The sequence below is a fragment of the Symphalangus syndactylus genome, chromosome 4 (genome assembly GCF_028878055.3).
Source record: "Symphalangus syndactylus isolate Jambi chromosome 4, NHGRI_mSymSyn1-v2.1_pri, whole genome shotgun sequence".
NCBI lineage: Eukaryota > Metazoa > Chordata > Mammalia > Primates > Hylobatidae > Symphalangus > Symphalangus syndactylus.
Genome location: NC_072426.2, coordinates 45,759,200 through 45,773,169, shown reverse-complemented (window position 1 = coordinate 45,773,169; position 13,970 = coordinate 45,759,200). Strand labels below are relative to the sequence as shown.

At 54.9% G+C, this 13,970-nt stretch overlaps 1 protein-coding gene across 2 annotated transcripts in view; it reads right to left on the bottom strand.

The window, feature by feature from the left end:
* UNC5B (unc-5 netrin receptor B) overlaps window positions 1-13,735 on the bottom strand; it is an 89,482-nt gene extending 75,747 nt beyond the window's left edge. For both annotated transcript variants that reach the window (XM_055274597.2, XM_055274598.2), the window contains exon 1: window positions 13,223-13,735. In XM_055274597.2, coding sequence (XP_055130572.1) covers window positions 13,223-13,301 — 79 coding nt within the window. In that variant the 5' untranslated portion in view covers window positions 13,302-13,735. The remainder of the gene's footprint in view (window positions 1-13,222) is intronic.
* Window positions 13,736-13,970: the final 235 nt, after the last annotated feature.

Here is a 13,970-nt window from a genome sequence, read left to right as displayed (position 1 = left end):
GCAACTGAGACTAACAAGAGTGAAGTCGCCTGGCAAACATCATGCAGCCAGCAAATGAAGGTGACAGGATGGGATCTTGGGTCTCGGTGATTCCAAAGACCCTAATGATACATGGGTGGTGTTATCTGGCTGTTATTCAGTTATTAAAAATGCTTATGGGCCGGGCGAGGTGGCTCATGCCCGTAATCCCAGCACTTTGGGAGGCTGAGGCAGCCGGATCACTTGAGGTCAAGAGTTCGAGACCAGCCTGGCCAACTTGGTGAAACCCCATCTCTACTAAAAATATAAAAATTAGCCCGGTGTGGTGGTGGGCGCCTGTAATCCCAGCTACTTGAGAGGCTGAGGCATGAGAATCACTTGAACCTGAGAGGCAGAGATTGCAGTGAGCCGAGATAGCGCCACTGCACTCCAGCCTGGGTGATAGAGTGAGACTCCTTCCCAAAAAAAAAAATAAAAAATAAAAATAAATAAAAATGCTTATGATCTGATAAGATTTTGGAAAGACAATATCTCTGTAGGAACTAGGGGGTGGGGAAGAGGAGACTCTATTTGTCCTAGAAGCTTGAGTGGTCCTCCTCAACCCACCACAGGCTCAGCAGAGGAGCGGTGTGAGGGGCTGGCAAGGTGTGGCCAGCCAGGTGTGCCGCCAGCAGGCAGTGTCTGCAGGGTGTCCTCGAGTCTGCGTGGCACAATGGCAAGCAGTCCTCAAGACCCATGTCCCCTTCCAATTTGAGCTTCTCTCTGCCTTGGCATTTATGTGTCAGGCTCTGAACAGTGTGGGAGCAACTCAGAGTGAAGACTGGTCCAGGGATGTGGTGGGCTGGGAGGGAACAAAATGCAGAGAAGAAAACTCTAACTCTCTACTCCCTGCTGGTCCTGCCTGCCCCGTTTTCTAAGAATGGGCAGCCGGCCGAGGGATTATGTAACTTCTGGTGGGCATGGCAGATGGTGTGCTGGCTCACACAGCATCAAACCCAGCACTGACACTAACCTTCTCTGACGTGGCACCCAGGCCTTCTCTGCTCTGGGATGTGGGGTGTGCAATGGGGTCAGGGTATGAGGGCACAAAGATGGATGAGAAGTGGCTAAAACTCTTGTCACTTAGCTCAACAGCCGTGGCCAGCCAGGCATAGGAGAAGCCAGGTAAATGGCACGTGGGCCCTCTCATCCCTGCCACACAGGCAGCAGTTCCCAGGATGCACCGCATAGTCCAGGGGCTGTTCTGCAGGCCTCCTGCTGCCTCAGATCAGCGACCCCTGTGAGTTTGGAGAACAGTTTCTGAAGCACCTCTCTGGGTGTTTTCTCACTTGGCCCTACCTGGCATTCAGCTTCTTTTGTTCCTTTTGCTGATGGGTAAACTGAGACTCAAAGAAGGTGGGTGAGATTTGCCTATCACACAGAGACAGATTTGGCCTTAGAGCTGGAGATTCCAGACTCCTAGTCCAGTGCTCTTGCCAAATGTGTATAACAAGGCAGGCTCTCCCAAATGTGTATAACAAGGCAGGCTCTCCCCTCGCTGATAACCCTCAGAGAATTACCAAGTCACCCCACAGGCCTTCCTGAACTGTACCCACGGTGCTTTACAGCGATGGACTTTGACGGCTGGAAGGCATCTCAGAAGTCTGTAGGATAACCCCACTCTACCTTATGTCTAATATGCCCGTGTCAAGAAGGGAATATCAGAAAGAAAGAAGGCGGGCTCTGTGGATTTGGGATCCAGCAATCCAAAATCCTGCTAGAAGGCAGGATCCAGCAATTTGTGGATTTCCTTCCGGGTGGAAAGGAAAGAAAACCGACCTTCACTGACCATGCCCATTTCCTTTAATGTCCCCACAACCAATCAGGGGGCCCAGTTTATAGTGAGGAGATGCAGGCTCATGAAATTGCAGTTAGTGATGGGGCCAGGACTTGAACCCAGGTTTTCTGATTCCAGGACAGAACCTCTTCATTTGAACAGAGGAAGCTCAGAGAGGGAAAAGGACTGGCCCAATGTCACAAAGCAGATTAGCTACACGGCTAGGATTAGAATCCAGTTTTTTATTTCCAAAAAAAGAAAAAAAAGAATCCAGTTTTCCCAGTCCTCAACTTGGGGCTTTTTCTGCTGTCATTTCGTTGTGTGTGTGTGTGTGTGTGTGTGTGTGTGTGTCTATACAGAAGTGGGATGGACCATGAGGAAAATGTGGGGCTGGATCAACTTTGCAGCAGGGGTCACTGTACCCAGCAGCCCCAGCTTTCCTGGGCTGCCAGGGAGGAATTCCAGATCAACCTCTGGCAGGGGCCCCTGATAAGGACCAGTGAGCCACCAGCTAAGGATGGTCACTGGGCCAGGCTTGCTGCTGCCTGGGGATGTTTAATCTCCCAAAGATGTCAGTACTGGACATGGTGCCACCGAGAGTCTGTATCAGCCAGACCCCGTGGCCAGAACTGCTCTCCTGCACCAAGCTCAGCTCCTGCTAAGAAGCTGGTAGCAGTTGCTATAGAGGGCTGAGACTTGGAGTCAGATCTGGCCATGGCCTTTAGATACACCTGCTCAGCCCACACTTGCTCTCAGCCCTCACAGCCAATTGTCCATGTGGTGAGCATTCTCTTGGGCCACAAGAAGGCAAGGTGGGGAGAAGTGATAATGGGCTTGTGGCTACAAGTAGGAAACAAACATTTTAAAGTGGCCTGGACCAGCTGTGCCTTACAAGGGCCGCCTTGCAGATAAGTACAAAGTTTACCAGCCCAGCAAGTGTCTGCCAGTCTACTTTCTCTATGTAAAGGGGCCAAGGGCACTTGACCGCAAAACTTGGTTAATTCTCTGTGGCTCCGCTGGATTTAGTGAATAAATTCCTTCCTACCTAGGGGCTCTGATCACTGAAGACTTGGCTCTGGCTTCCACCATGTTGGGTACACAGTAAGTGCTCAAAGAAAGCAAGCAGCAGATAATGAAGGCAGGGAAGCAGGCAGGCAGGAGGGGAAGGCTGGAAGCAAAGGAATGAAAAAATCTTCTAATTCTTTGGTTACTCATCCACAGCAGCAGGTCCATGCACAGCTGGGACAAAATCACAGCTACCTCTCGGGTGAGTAAGGGCTGACTGTGAGTTCTCATTCATCCATTCTACAGAGATTTATCCAGTACCTTCTGGGTGCCAGGAATACACATGAGTGAGCAAAATCAGGCCCAGCCTCCCTAGTCACCTAGTGCCATGGCTGCTCTGCCATCACCTAGTCGTTTCAATCCATGCTGCCTGCCCCTGCTGAACCTGTCTCCCCAACCCTGGAGCCCTGGCTTGGTGACAAGGAAAGGGAAAGAACGCAGGCTGCCCCATCCGACAGACTCCCACCCCACCACAGGTCACTGCTCACTCCGAATCTCACTCTGCTCTGCTGTGTCACAGAATGACCAAAGGTGGGACAGGGATGGGGGAGGGGGCCAGGGACAACTTTCCTGGAATTCCTGACTCAATTTCTTGTAAGCTCTGCATCCTGCATGGGTGTCCAGGTCCCCAGCCAGGCAGGCGGACGCCTCTGATCACATTACAGAGCTGCTTTCCTCGGGCTTTGTCTCCTGAAGGCAGTAATGCCTCCAGACGCCGCTTGGGGCCTCTGGGGGTTGCAGGCTCCTGGGTGATCTCAGCAGAAGACGCCCTGGGGATGCCTCCTGGGTCAGGGCAGGCCCAGGTGAACATCAGGCACCAGAAAAAGCAGCCTCTCTCTTCCTGCCCCTCTCCTTGGCTCTCTGGCCAACCTGGAAACTGCCACTTTGGGACTCTCAGTCCCCCTGTTCTGCCCAGAGATGCACAGGGAGCGAATCAGGGCCGAGGCCCAGCTCTAGCCCTATCCAGGGGTCAGCCAGATCGGGGGGTGGAGGAGGGGCAGGAAGAGAAGGGAAGGCAATGCAAATCCACAGAGCACCCACTCTACCAAGACTGTATATGTGTTAGTTCACGTCACATCAGCACCTGGTGAAAGTGGTGGAATCATGCCTATCTCATGAATTGGGAAGCTGAGGCACAGAGGGTGAGCCACCTCTGGAAGATTCAAATCCTAAAGGCTGGGGCTCTTTCCACTGTACTAAGAGACCTCTGGGCCTAGAAGTCTTGAGTTGCTAGATGATCAGACACGAGTCAGAAGCTGAATGTAGAATTTGTCTCCTGGGTAGATGTGCCAGACATTCCCACCCATACCTTCATGTACACATCCCCTACCAGGGCCACACTCTCCATTTACCCAAAGTCTCTCATCTTTCAAGGGCCAGTCAAGTGCAAACCTTCCCTCTTCCAGGAAGCCTTTTCTGACTGCCCAGGCCACAAGAGCTTCTTCCTCTCAACATACAGACATTTCCCTTTGTTCCACCCAATACATGGCGCCCATATGATGATGAGGATGATGATGATGACAGTAGTGAATGTCACTGAGCTCTTCAAAATATGCAAGACACTTTTAAGCATCATCTCATTTATCCCCAAATCTAATGAGATTGGTGCTGTTACTACTCCCATTTTACAAATCAAGGAACTAAGCTCAGAACTAAGCTCAGAGAGGGTAGGCAACTTGCTCTAAGACACACAGCCAGATGGTGGCACTGCCAAGATTTGAACCCAAGTAATGTGACTGCACAGCCTGCCCTCTAAACATCGCGCAAGACCCCTCCCAAGACACACACATCTTGGCTCATCCTTGAATGATTCATATCTGTTGCGTCACCCTAACCCCCCTTGCACCCCAGCATCACAGGCCAGGCACTTGGCCCATGCTTCAAGAAGCAGCACAAAGCCCATCAGTTCTTCAAGAGTCAGGCCCATGGTTTTTAAGCTTCTGACCGCGGAGCTCAGCACTTGCTCAGGCTGAATGAATGGGCATGTGCATCAGGTTTTAGGGTGGGCTGGTGTTCTGATACCCTACATGGAGACAGGAGTCCTCATTCCCCAACCCCCAAGATTGGCCTACCCCTGCCTCTGAGAAATGAAGCTATGCATGACACGGGGGCCAGGTCTGCAAAGTCTGTCCCTAACACACCCTCAGCAGGGCACACTTGAGCTTTGGAGTGGGTGACAAGGGGGGGACCACGGGCTCCTTCTCGCACATGCCCAGGATGCCTCTGCCAGTGGGGCCCTTCTCTACCTCCTGGGCCCTGCTTGGCATCTGGGGTTCTCAGTTTCTGAGGCAGGAGATGCTTATGGAGCAGGAAAAAGGGACCCAGTTCCCAGAGGGTGATTTATGGCTTCGGTGAGAGAGACACCCAGGGCTGCATAATGCGTGCAAGGGCATTCCAGTCAATATATTGACTTTCCGGAGGGGCCTCTGTAAACACAAGTGGTTCTGGACCTCCCCTACCTCTGTTTCTTTCTGACTGCTGCAGCCTCTTCAGATAGAACCAGACAAAAACCCCACATCCTGTATGGATCATCTTTCCTCCTCTGCCCCACTCCAGACTTACAGATGGGAAGGGAAACCAAACAATCAGAACCCAGAGAGGGAAAGGCACTTGCCCAAGGTCTCACAGTAAATGAAAATCAAGAGCCAGAGTCTCCTAACTCCTTGGCCAGGAACGGCTGAGACTCCTGGCCCTGACCTCCCAGCTTTCACTCCCTTGGAGGAAGATGATGATGCATTGCTGGGCTCTCTCCAGGGCAGGCTGCATGCCAACAGGCCCTGAGTGATCGCTGTGTGCCGGGCACTGTGCTAAGGGCTTTACCATACATTAGCTCATGAGACTCTCAAGGCAATTCTGAGGATGATGTTATTATTACCCCCATTTTACAGAGAAAATGGAGGTACAGTCCAGTTAGGTGAGCTGCTCAACGTCACCAAGTTAGTCAGTGACAATGCTGGGAGGCCGTGTTAACCTCCTTAGAATTCCAATTGGCAATGCCATGCACTCTGCTGCACCCGCAGCTAAGGCCCCGGGGAGAGGTGTGTGTGGAAAGAGAGCAGCTGGGGGTTCCCAAAGGTGGTGATGACAAAGGATCTCCCCACCCCTACCCCTGCCAAATGGCTCACAGAAGTGCTAGGCGGATTCCATCCTTCCCCTTCTTACCCACTTTGTGTTCTCTGGTGGGGGCAGGGCAGAAGGTAGGGAGATACCTCCCCATGTCTCCACCCCCAATATGATACCTACCAGTGCTTGGAAAGTATTTTCTGGGCTTGTTCCACCTTTGGGAGCCACACAGAGAAATCCAAGAAGAAGGCCTTTTGCCTCCAGGGCCTGCCACGGTCCTAGCCCACAGAGTCAGAAGCAGCTGAGAGGGCTCGTGACCCAAGCACACACATTCAGTTGAACCTGGGATGCTGGGAGGTGGAATGGGGCCAGAGGGTTTGTTCTCCAAGGATTGGTGTCCACCTCAAGATGGTGAACACAGCAGATGCTAACAGGGGCAAATTTCCCAAGAGTAGGGAGAGGTCGGCTGGCACCCCTGCCCACATACCCAGCTAGCTAGCCCCCATCTCATCCTCTCTTCAGGACATGCTCTCAGAAGGACCGGAAAAGGACAGAGTCAAGGTCTGGCACTCATCACCCGCCCCAGGAAGCCCCATGCCTTACAACCTTGGCTCTGCTGTGCTCTTCCCTGCATATCATCTGTCACCCTCACATGGCATCTGCAATGCTCTGAATGCCACTTAACATTTCTAGAATGGACATCAGCAACACTTACAGACAGCACCTCCTCGAGGGCTGCGGCCAGGGCTGCTTAGTAGTTCTGACCTTGTGATGGTTAATACTGAGTGTCAACTTGATTGGATGGAAGGATACAAAGTATTGATCCTGGGCGTGTCTGTGAGGGTGTTGCCAAAGGAGATTAACATTTGAGTCAGTGGGCTGGGAAAGGCAGATCCACCCTTAATCTGGGTGGGCAGCACAGCTAGAATATAAGCAGACAGAAACATGTGAAAAGAGAGACCGGCCTAGCCTCCCAGCCTACATCTTTCTCCCGGGCTGGATGCTTTCTGCCCTTGAACATGAAACTAGAAGTTCTTCGGTTTTGGAACTCGGACTGGCTCTCCTTGCTCCTCAGCCAGGAGACGGCCTATTGTGGGACCTTGTGATCGTGTGAGTTAATACTTACTAAACTCTCCTTTATATATATATTAGTTCTTTCCCTCTAGAGAACCCTGACTAATACAAACCCGGGTCCCAGTCCTATCTCTTCAGCCTTCTAAGTGAGAGCTTCCACCTCCTCGGTGAGTTCTTACAAGGACAAAGTGAGATTGCACATATAAAAGGGTTGTGTAAACTGTAAAGCAACATGCACACCAGGGTGGGGGAAGGGACTGTGATTTTCCTGTAGGCCTCCTTGCTCCAGAACAGTCCATCTTATCCTAGAGTTGAAGTGATGGAAGTCCTTCCTGTGGACAGCCCTGGGAAAGCAGGGAAATGCTTCTGTGACCAAGAAAGTGGTAAGGACAGTGGAGTCTAGCATGTGAGTGGATGTGTCTGTCCTCTTTCAACTGCTACCGCTGAGAGTCCCAGGCCCCAGCCACATCAGCCTGAGATGGGGTTCTCCACTGGGGATCCCACCCACTCAAGCTCTGCTGGCCCCTTCTCCAGCAAACTCTAGAGGAGAACTCACTCCCTTTGGGGGAGACAGGCTGAAGCATAAGCTGACCCAGGTCAGAGAGCAGATCTCCAAACCACAGGCACTCCCATGCTCTGGGGAAGCTGGGAGTTGACTGCAGGAGACTCCAGGTCTGGGACTCTGATCTTCCCGGAGGGCAGTAGCCCAAGCTGCTGGGCTGGCTTAGGGTCCATCTCGGCCAAACTTCCTCCCCCTGGAGCACCAGGACCCACCTTCAGGCAGGCCTGTCCCATCCGCACTCAGCAGGGGAAGCTGTCCTCTGCCCTTCCAACAGCAGAACCTGGCACTCAGGCCAAACCCTGCTCACAGTGCAGGTGTGGGGCAAAATGAGGTCTCTTAAGTGCTGATGGGCAAATGGCCTGTGTCCCATCCTGAAGTGGAATCCCCAACGGAATACAATGGATGGAGCTTCCCATGCCTGGTGGTGACTCACTGTCTCCACATTACACATACCTATTCATACACAAACACACCACAAATGTGCCCATGTGACATTGCCCACCCCCCACACACCCAAACACACACACAGCCTATACATCACACATCCTGAGTTACAAAAGGCACAACCCTCCTCAAACACACATCCATCCTCCGGCACACACCCAGTGCATGCCTCGCCCCCACGCACACCTGACACCCCAATGCAACACCACACCCACCCTCCCCTCCCACTGCAAACTCCCACCTCCGCCCACCTGCTTAATACACATTCTCACCCCCCACACACTCCTTAATACATACTCTCACACCCACAGGCCTGCCTTCTTGGAGAAGCGAGCCGAGCCGTGCAGCGCCGCGAAGGGGTAAGTTGCAAGCGCTGGGGGCAGCCTGTTCTGGGAGGTGAGAAGGAGGGCGGCTCCGCGCACTCACTCGCTAGGCGGTGGCGTTAGAGCTCCTGGGGCTCCAGTGGACCGATTTAGCTCGGCTGGGGAGGGAGGTGGAGATGGGGACTGGGGGTGGGGGACGCAGGAGAGGATAGAATCCAGCCCCGCAAGCGGCGGAGATGCTAATCAGGCCGCCTAGTTGGAAAAGGTAAATTCGGGCGCTCCCAGCAGCCCAGCGCTTTTGGAGAGAAGGAAGAGGAAACAAAAGGGGTGGGGGTGGGGGAGCGGGGAGGCGGCTGATTGATGCCTGCACTTCGGCAAATATTTTCGCTGCCATTAGCATCCCCGAAGACCGGAAGGAACGCCGCGGGACCTGTGGCTTAGCGCGCTCCGCCCGGGCTTGTCTGCCCGCGGGGGCGCAGCGGCTGAGGCGGCTCTGGGCTGGAGTTCCAATCCAGCGCCACCCAACTCCCAGTCGGGGGCCGAGGCCAGTGCCGGGATGCCAGCTTCTCCCAAAAAGATCCTGCCTCAGGGAAATGCATGGAGCCGGGGGCGGGGGGGAAGCCCGCGGCGCCCCCGGCGGATCGCAGACCCTAGGGGGGCGGGAGGTGGCGCCCCAGCCCCAACCTCTGGGGCCAACCCAGTGGGTGGGAAGTGCCCATACCCTAGGCCTTCCGGAAAGTGCTCTCTCCTTGTATTATTCTAATTACGGTATTTTTAATTTCCTTAAAAAAAATAAGAAACAGAAAAGCACAGAACGCACTTGTTTGGTTTCATTTTGCCTTCACAGCTTTAATGACTCTATTTGTGGAAGCTGTTTAGGAAACTGGTGAGGAGGAGAAGGAGGAGGACGCCAAGAGAAGCGCCAGCTCTGGCCTGAGTGCCGGCTTTCTCCTCCCTACCCTCTGGGGGCCATCTGTCCAGGCAGCAGTTTCCCTAGGCCCAGGCTCCCACCCCCAAGTCTCAGCCTATGACCCAGCCCCCTCTGCCCCTTCCTGAAGGCGGCAGTGGCCTCCAAGCTGTCTCCTTTCCACCCAACCCCAACTCTGAGGGTCAAAAGACCTGCTGCCTGCAGGCCCTGGGGGAGGGAGGTTCCCAGCACTGTCTATTCAGAATCACTCACCTTGTCTGAGAGCACTTGGAATGGAAAGGATCCATCTCCCCCCAGCCCATCCCCAAAGTCTTAGGCAGCCCACAAACCTCCTTAGAAAACCTCTGTGGCTCAGGGAATGGGGGGTACTCATCTTAAGCCCTGACACCCAGGAAAAGGGTCACTAGACCTTCGGTCCAGGAGAAACTCAACAACAAAGAGGTGGGGGAGGACACTGGCTCCTAAAGCTTTGAATATAAGTAAAAAGTAAAACATATTCTGTCCCCAACTCTACAAATGGGTGCAGAGCTCTAAAATGCTAATGTTTATTTGGCCATGCAGCCCAAGGGAGCTTGGTTTGTGACCTGTCTCCCTTCCCCAGGTCAGGGCAGTGGCTCAGGAGGCCAATGCTGGGGGTCGGTGGAACCACCTTTGGGCACTTGCCCGGTCTCAGAGCTTCACTCCTGACCTTTGGCTCTGCCCTGTTCCCTCTCTCCTGGAACACCTCTTCACCCTCCCAACTCTCAACCTCTTTCCTCCATCCTGCCATGAGTTCCAGTCTAAAGCAGCCATCAAAGCGATCTTATCTTTAGCTGCCTGCCTTAAGTGGTGCCTCAGTTTCAGAGTCTCGAGCCCACACCCATGATGGTGGGTCTCCAGCCCAGGTGGAATGAAGGAGCTAGAAGCACTAGACTGAGGTCCTGAGGCCTCAGTTCAAGTCCTGGCGCTACCGGTGAGTCCCAATGTGACCTTGGGGAAGTTGGCCTGTCCCAAAGTGTCAACAGTTAAATAAGTGGATTGGAAAAGAGGGGAACTGTTTTATCCTACAGAATTCCCTGTTTGTGGGGGAGGGGAGAGAGGTGGAGGAGAGAGATTACAGGAGAACTTTCACTGCAGTGGTACTTTCACTTTAATGAGAAAACCCATTAAGACACTTGATTTTCCATTTGTTTAAGTGAGATGGGTGTTTGCTACAGTGAGTGCAGAGGGAGACGAGGACAGGCTACCATTGTGTGTGCAGAGGCGCGCGCACGTGAGCACACACACCAAGCAGAGACACTACAAAAACTGTGATTTTAATTGCACCTTAAAAAGAAGTATTATCGTGACACCTCGACTCCTTCTCAACCATCCCAGCCAGAGGCCATGGAAAGGCTCATTAAAAGCTCCAGGAAGGGCTGAAAGGTGGGGTGGGAGGAGATTTCCAGGGCCAACCAAAGCTTTTGAAGTGGCCTTTTCTGGCTAGTCACTTGCTGACATTACCTTCTAAGGGTCTGGGGTTTTATGGTTCCAGTTTTGATTTCTCCAGCATCAGACTTTACAGCTTAAAAATATTCTCAGTGCTGTGAAGGGAGCTCATTCCCATATTCACCAGGGATGGGGTGGGGGTGGGGAAAAGGAGAGAGCGGTGCCTGCCACTTGAGGGGAGCTTGGACACCCCCAGTAAAGATCCCTCTTTGCAGAGACAGCCTCGCCTGCCTCAGTCTGTTTTGAGCCTCATGGCAGAGGGGTGGGTGGATAAGAATGGGAGGGAGGGTCTGCTGGACTTGAATCAGTCTGGCTATTGGACAAGAGCCCTTCATATGTCTTCAATCTGTGGCCAAGTGAAGGCAAGATTTGGAGAAAGCCAACACTCTGGCCTTGATTTCCCCCATCAGTGAAATGGGGCTTGTGAAAGATCCACTGGAAAAACCCAAAGAACATTCTGAAAGAATGATGCTCTGTGCCTGTGGCATTAGCGAAAAAAAGATTGTGTGGGAGGCAGGGACATGTTCTCCCTCCTGAAGGCAGGTTTCTAAGGGCCACACATTCTGGGCAATGAGAAGGCTGCAGGCCGACCCCACCAGTTGGCCCCTCTCCAGGCTGGTGGGCAGGCAGCTCCTGCCGCACTAAGTAATGAGCACAATTCCAATGCTGCTTCTGCTCGCTGGTGAGAAATCAAAGCCGGGTATTAGAGGCCATTTCTGACTGGGCACCATTCGTGCCCAAATCCATCAAAGCCCTGGGCCTGGGGTTTCTTCTGGGGAAGGTGGGGGCTGGATGCTTTGTTAAGCAAGAAATGCAGGCCACCCCCAGCCTTCCTGTGCAAGCCCACCCACCCAGAGAACTATAGGCCAACCAGTCTTGTCTTTCTCCTACAGCAGCCCCTCATTCCTGGTAACCTAAGTATTTATTCCTAATCCCACTGTCCTGCTGGTACAAAAGCAGCCTCCCAAGACACAAACCTGCCCATGTGCCATTTACAGAGACTTCACCCTACCCTTCAATCATCTCCTCAAACCCCCTCCAACCAGAAACCAACAGCCCAACCAAGCACCTCCCACGTCTAACTGCACCCTTTAAAACAAGGTTGGATATTCAGCAGCCTGCCTTCCCCCATCCCCATCATTACCTTCCAACTTCAAAACATTGCTTTAAATACCAGAGTCTGCCCAAATCATAATTAACTTGGATCAAATGGTTGAGTGTTGTAACTCTACTGCACAGGACTTGCACCAGAAAAAAAAAAAAAGTGGGGAATGTGCTAAAGCCAAGCCCTCACTCCTCGCCGTGGGAATCACTAATTCCAGAATGAGGAATCTTTGGCTATGGAGGGGGGAAGGGCGGATGTCAACATCGCAGCAGGAGGTAGGTGGGGAGGGCTGCGTCATCTCGTCCACTTTCTGCTCCAGTTTTCCTGCTCCATTCTCAGCCTCAACTCAGAGAGGACTCCGTGCAGGAGTCCCCGTCCCCACCTGGCTCCAGAGCCGAGGCGCCCGGCAGCCGTGGCCAGCCCACTTGCTTGGGTTGGGGTACCAGAGAGAGGGTGGCTCCAGTCAGTCCACAGCCTCCCCGAGAAGACGCAGCCCAGCCAGCGACGCCGGGTCCAGCTACAGGACGAGCGAGAAACGTATTCATCCACGGCGAGAGAGGCGGGTTAGGGACTTTATTTCGGAGCCTACCAGTTCGCTGAAGTCATCTTGGTGGGTCCAGAGCGGGCGCTGTACCAAGGAGAGCGCACCTAGTCGGTTCCCCGGACAGCGAGAATGTCAGTGACCCATTTAAAAGGAAACTCCGCAGGATCGCTAAGAACCCCCGCCCGCATCCAACACACGCACACACACACACCCTCCAACACTCAGAAAAAAAAAAAAAAATTCTTCCAGACCTGCGGGCCCAGCGATCTCGGGGAAAGCTATGTGTGCAGGACTTACCCCTCCCCGCTTCAGGAGCCCTGCAAGCCGGCCTGCCCCGGCTGCCGGAGCGCTTACTGTGTTCAGCAGGTCTTTTCGCTCTCTCCCTCTAGCCTGCAGATTCCTGTCCCTATACCGCGTAAGAGCCTAGGCGAGCCGGGACCAGACTAGTAAATTACCGGCGTACGGCAGCAAGCGCACACCTTGCTTATGTAGCCACAGTTCTTTTTCCGGGCGGATGCCAGGCGCGCGGAGAGCCGGGCGTCCCCAAGAGGCGGATCCTCCCGGAGACTCAGACCCTGACTCCGACACCCCTTCCAGGGAGAAGAAGGGATCCCTTTCAGAAGCGAGCAGGGAGCTTTCAGCTTACTGTGAACCCCCTTCCCTGCGCCCCCCTCCCGTGATGTGGATGCGCCATTGCCCACTTCGGAAGGCAGTAAAATCTACATTCTAACTTGGGCGCCCTTGCCGCTTTTCCTGCGCGCATCGACGCGACGAAAGACCACCTCAACTTCAGGACAGAGTGAGGCGCAAGGGTCCCCTAGCCCCGCGCCCCCAGGCCCGATCGCTTCCTACCTGCTTGGCTCAGCCTCGGGTCCCAGCAGAGCAGTAGTGCCAGCAGCAGCGCGCCCCGAGCTCCGCTCCGGGCCCACATGCTCCCGCGGCCCGGTTCGGGCGCCTCTCCCCCAGGGCTGTCTCCCTGGCCCCAGCCTCGCCGCCGCCGTCTCCGCCGCCGCCGCCTCCTCCTCGCCGTCCTCCCCGGCGCCCGGCAGCGCCAGCCCGTGCCTTCCGTGGGGGCAGCGGAAGCCACGCCGCGCGGAGGGCCGCCTGGCACTCGGAGCGCGGTGGGTGCCTGGCGCCGGCTCTCGAACCAGGCTCCGGCGCGCCCCTCCGGCTCCGGGTCTCCGAGCGCTCGCCTGGCTCCGGCGCTCTGGCTCCGAAGTTGCGCGACCGCTCAGTGGCGCTCGCAGCGGCGGCGCCGCGCAGTCCCAGCCCCTGTGCGCGCCTCTCCGAGCCCCGCGGCTGACTGCGGCTCCGGCGCCCTAGCCGGCCCCAGCCGCCTGCCACAATGCCGAGCGCCGCCGCTCGCTCGCCGGAGTGAGTTCGCCAGCCGAGGGGACCGCGCGCGGCCGGGGCGGGGCCTGGGCGGCCGAGGGCGGAGCCGGCAGGGGGTCCTTGAGGGGGGGATCCGACGGCCATCTGGGCGCGGCCGCGGCAGAGCTGGGGACCCCGGGGGAGGGTCCTCGCGAGACGCTGGGCGCGGCGCTTTGAAAACCCTGGCCCATGGAGAATGGCTGGACGTGGAGGCGGCCCAATTTTGGCT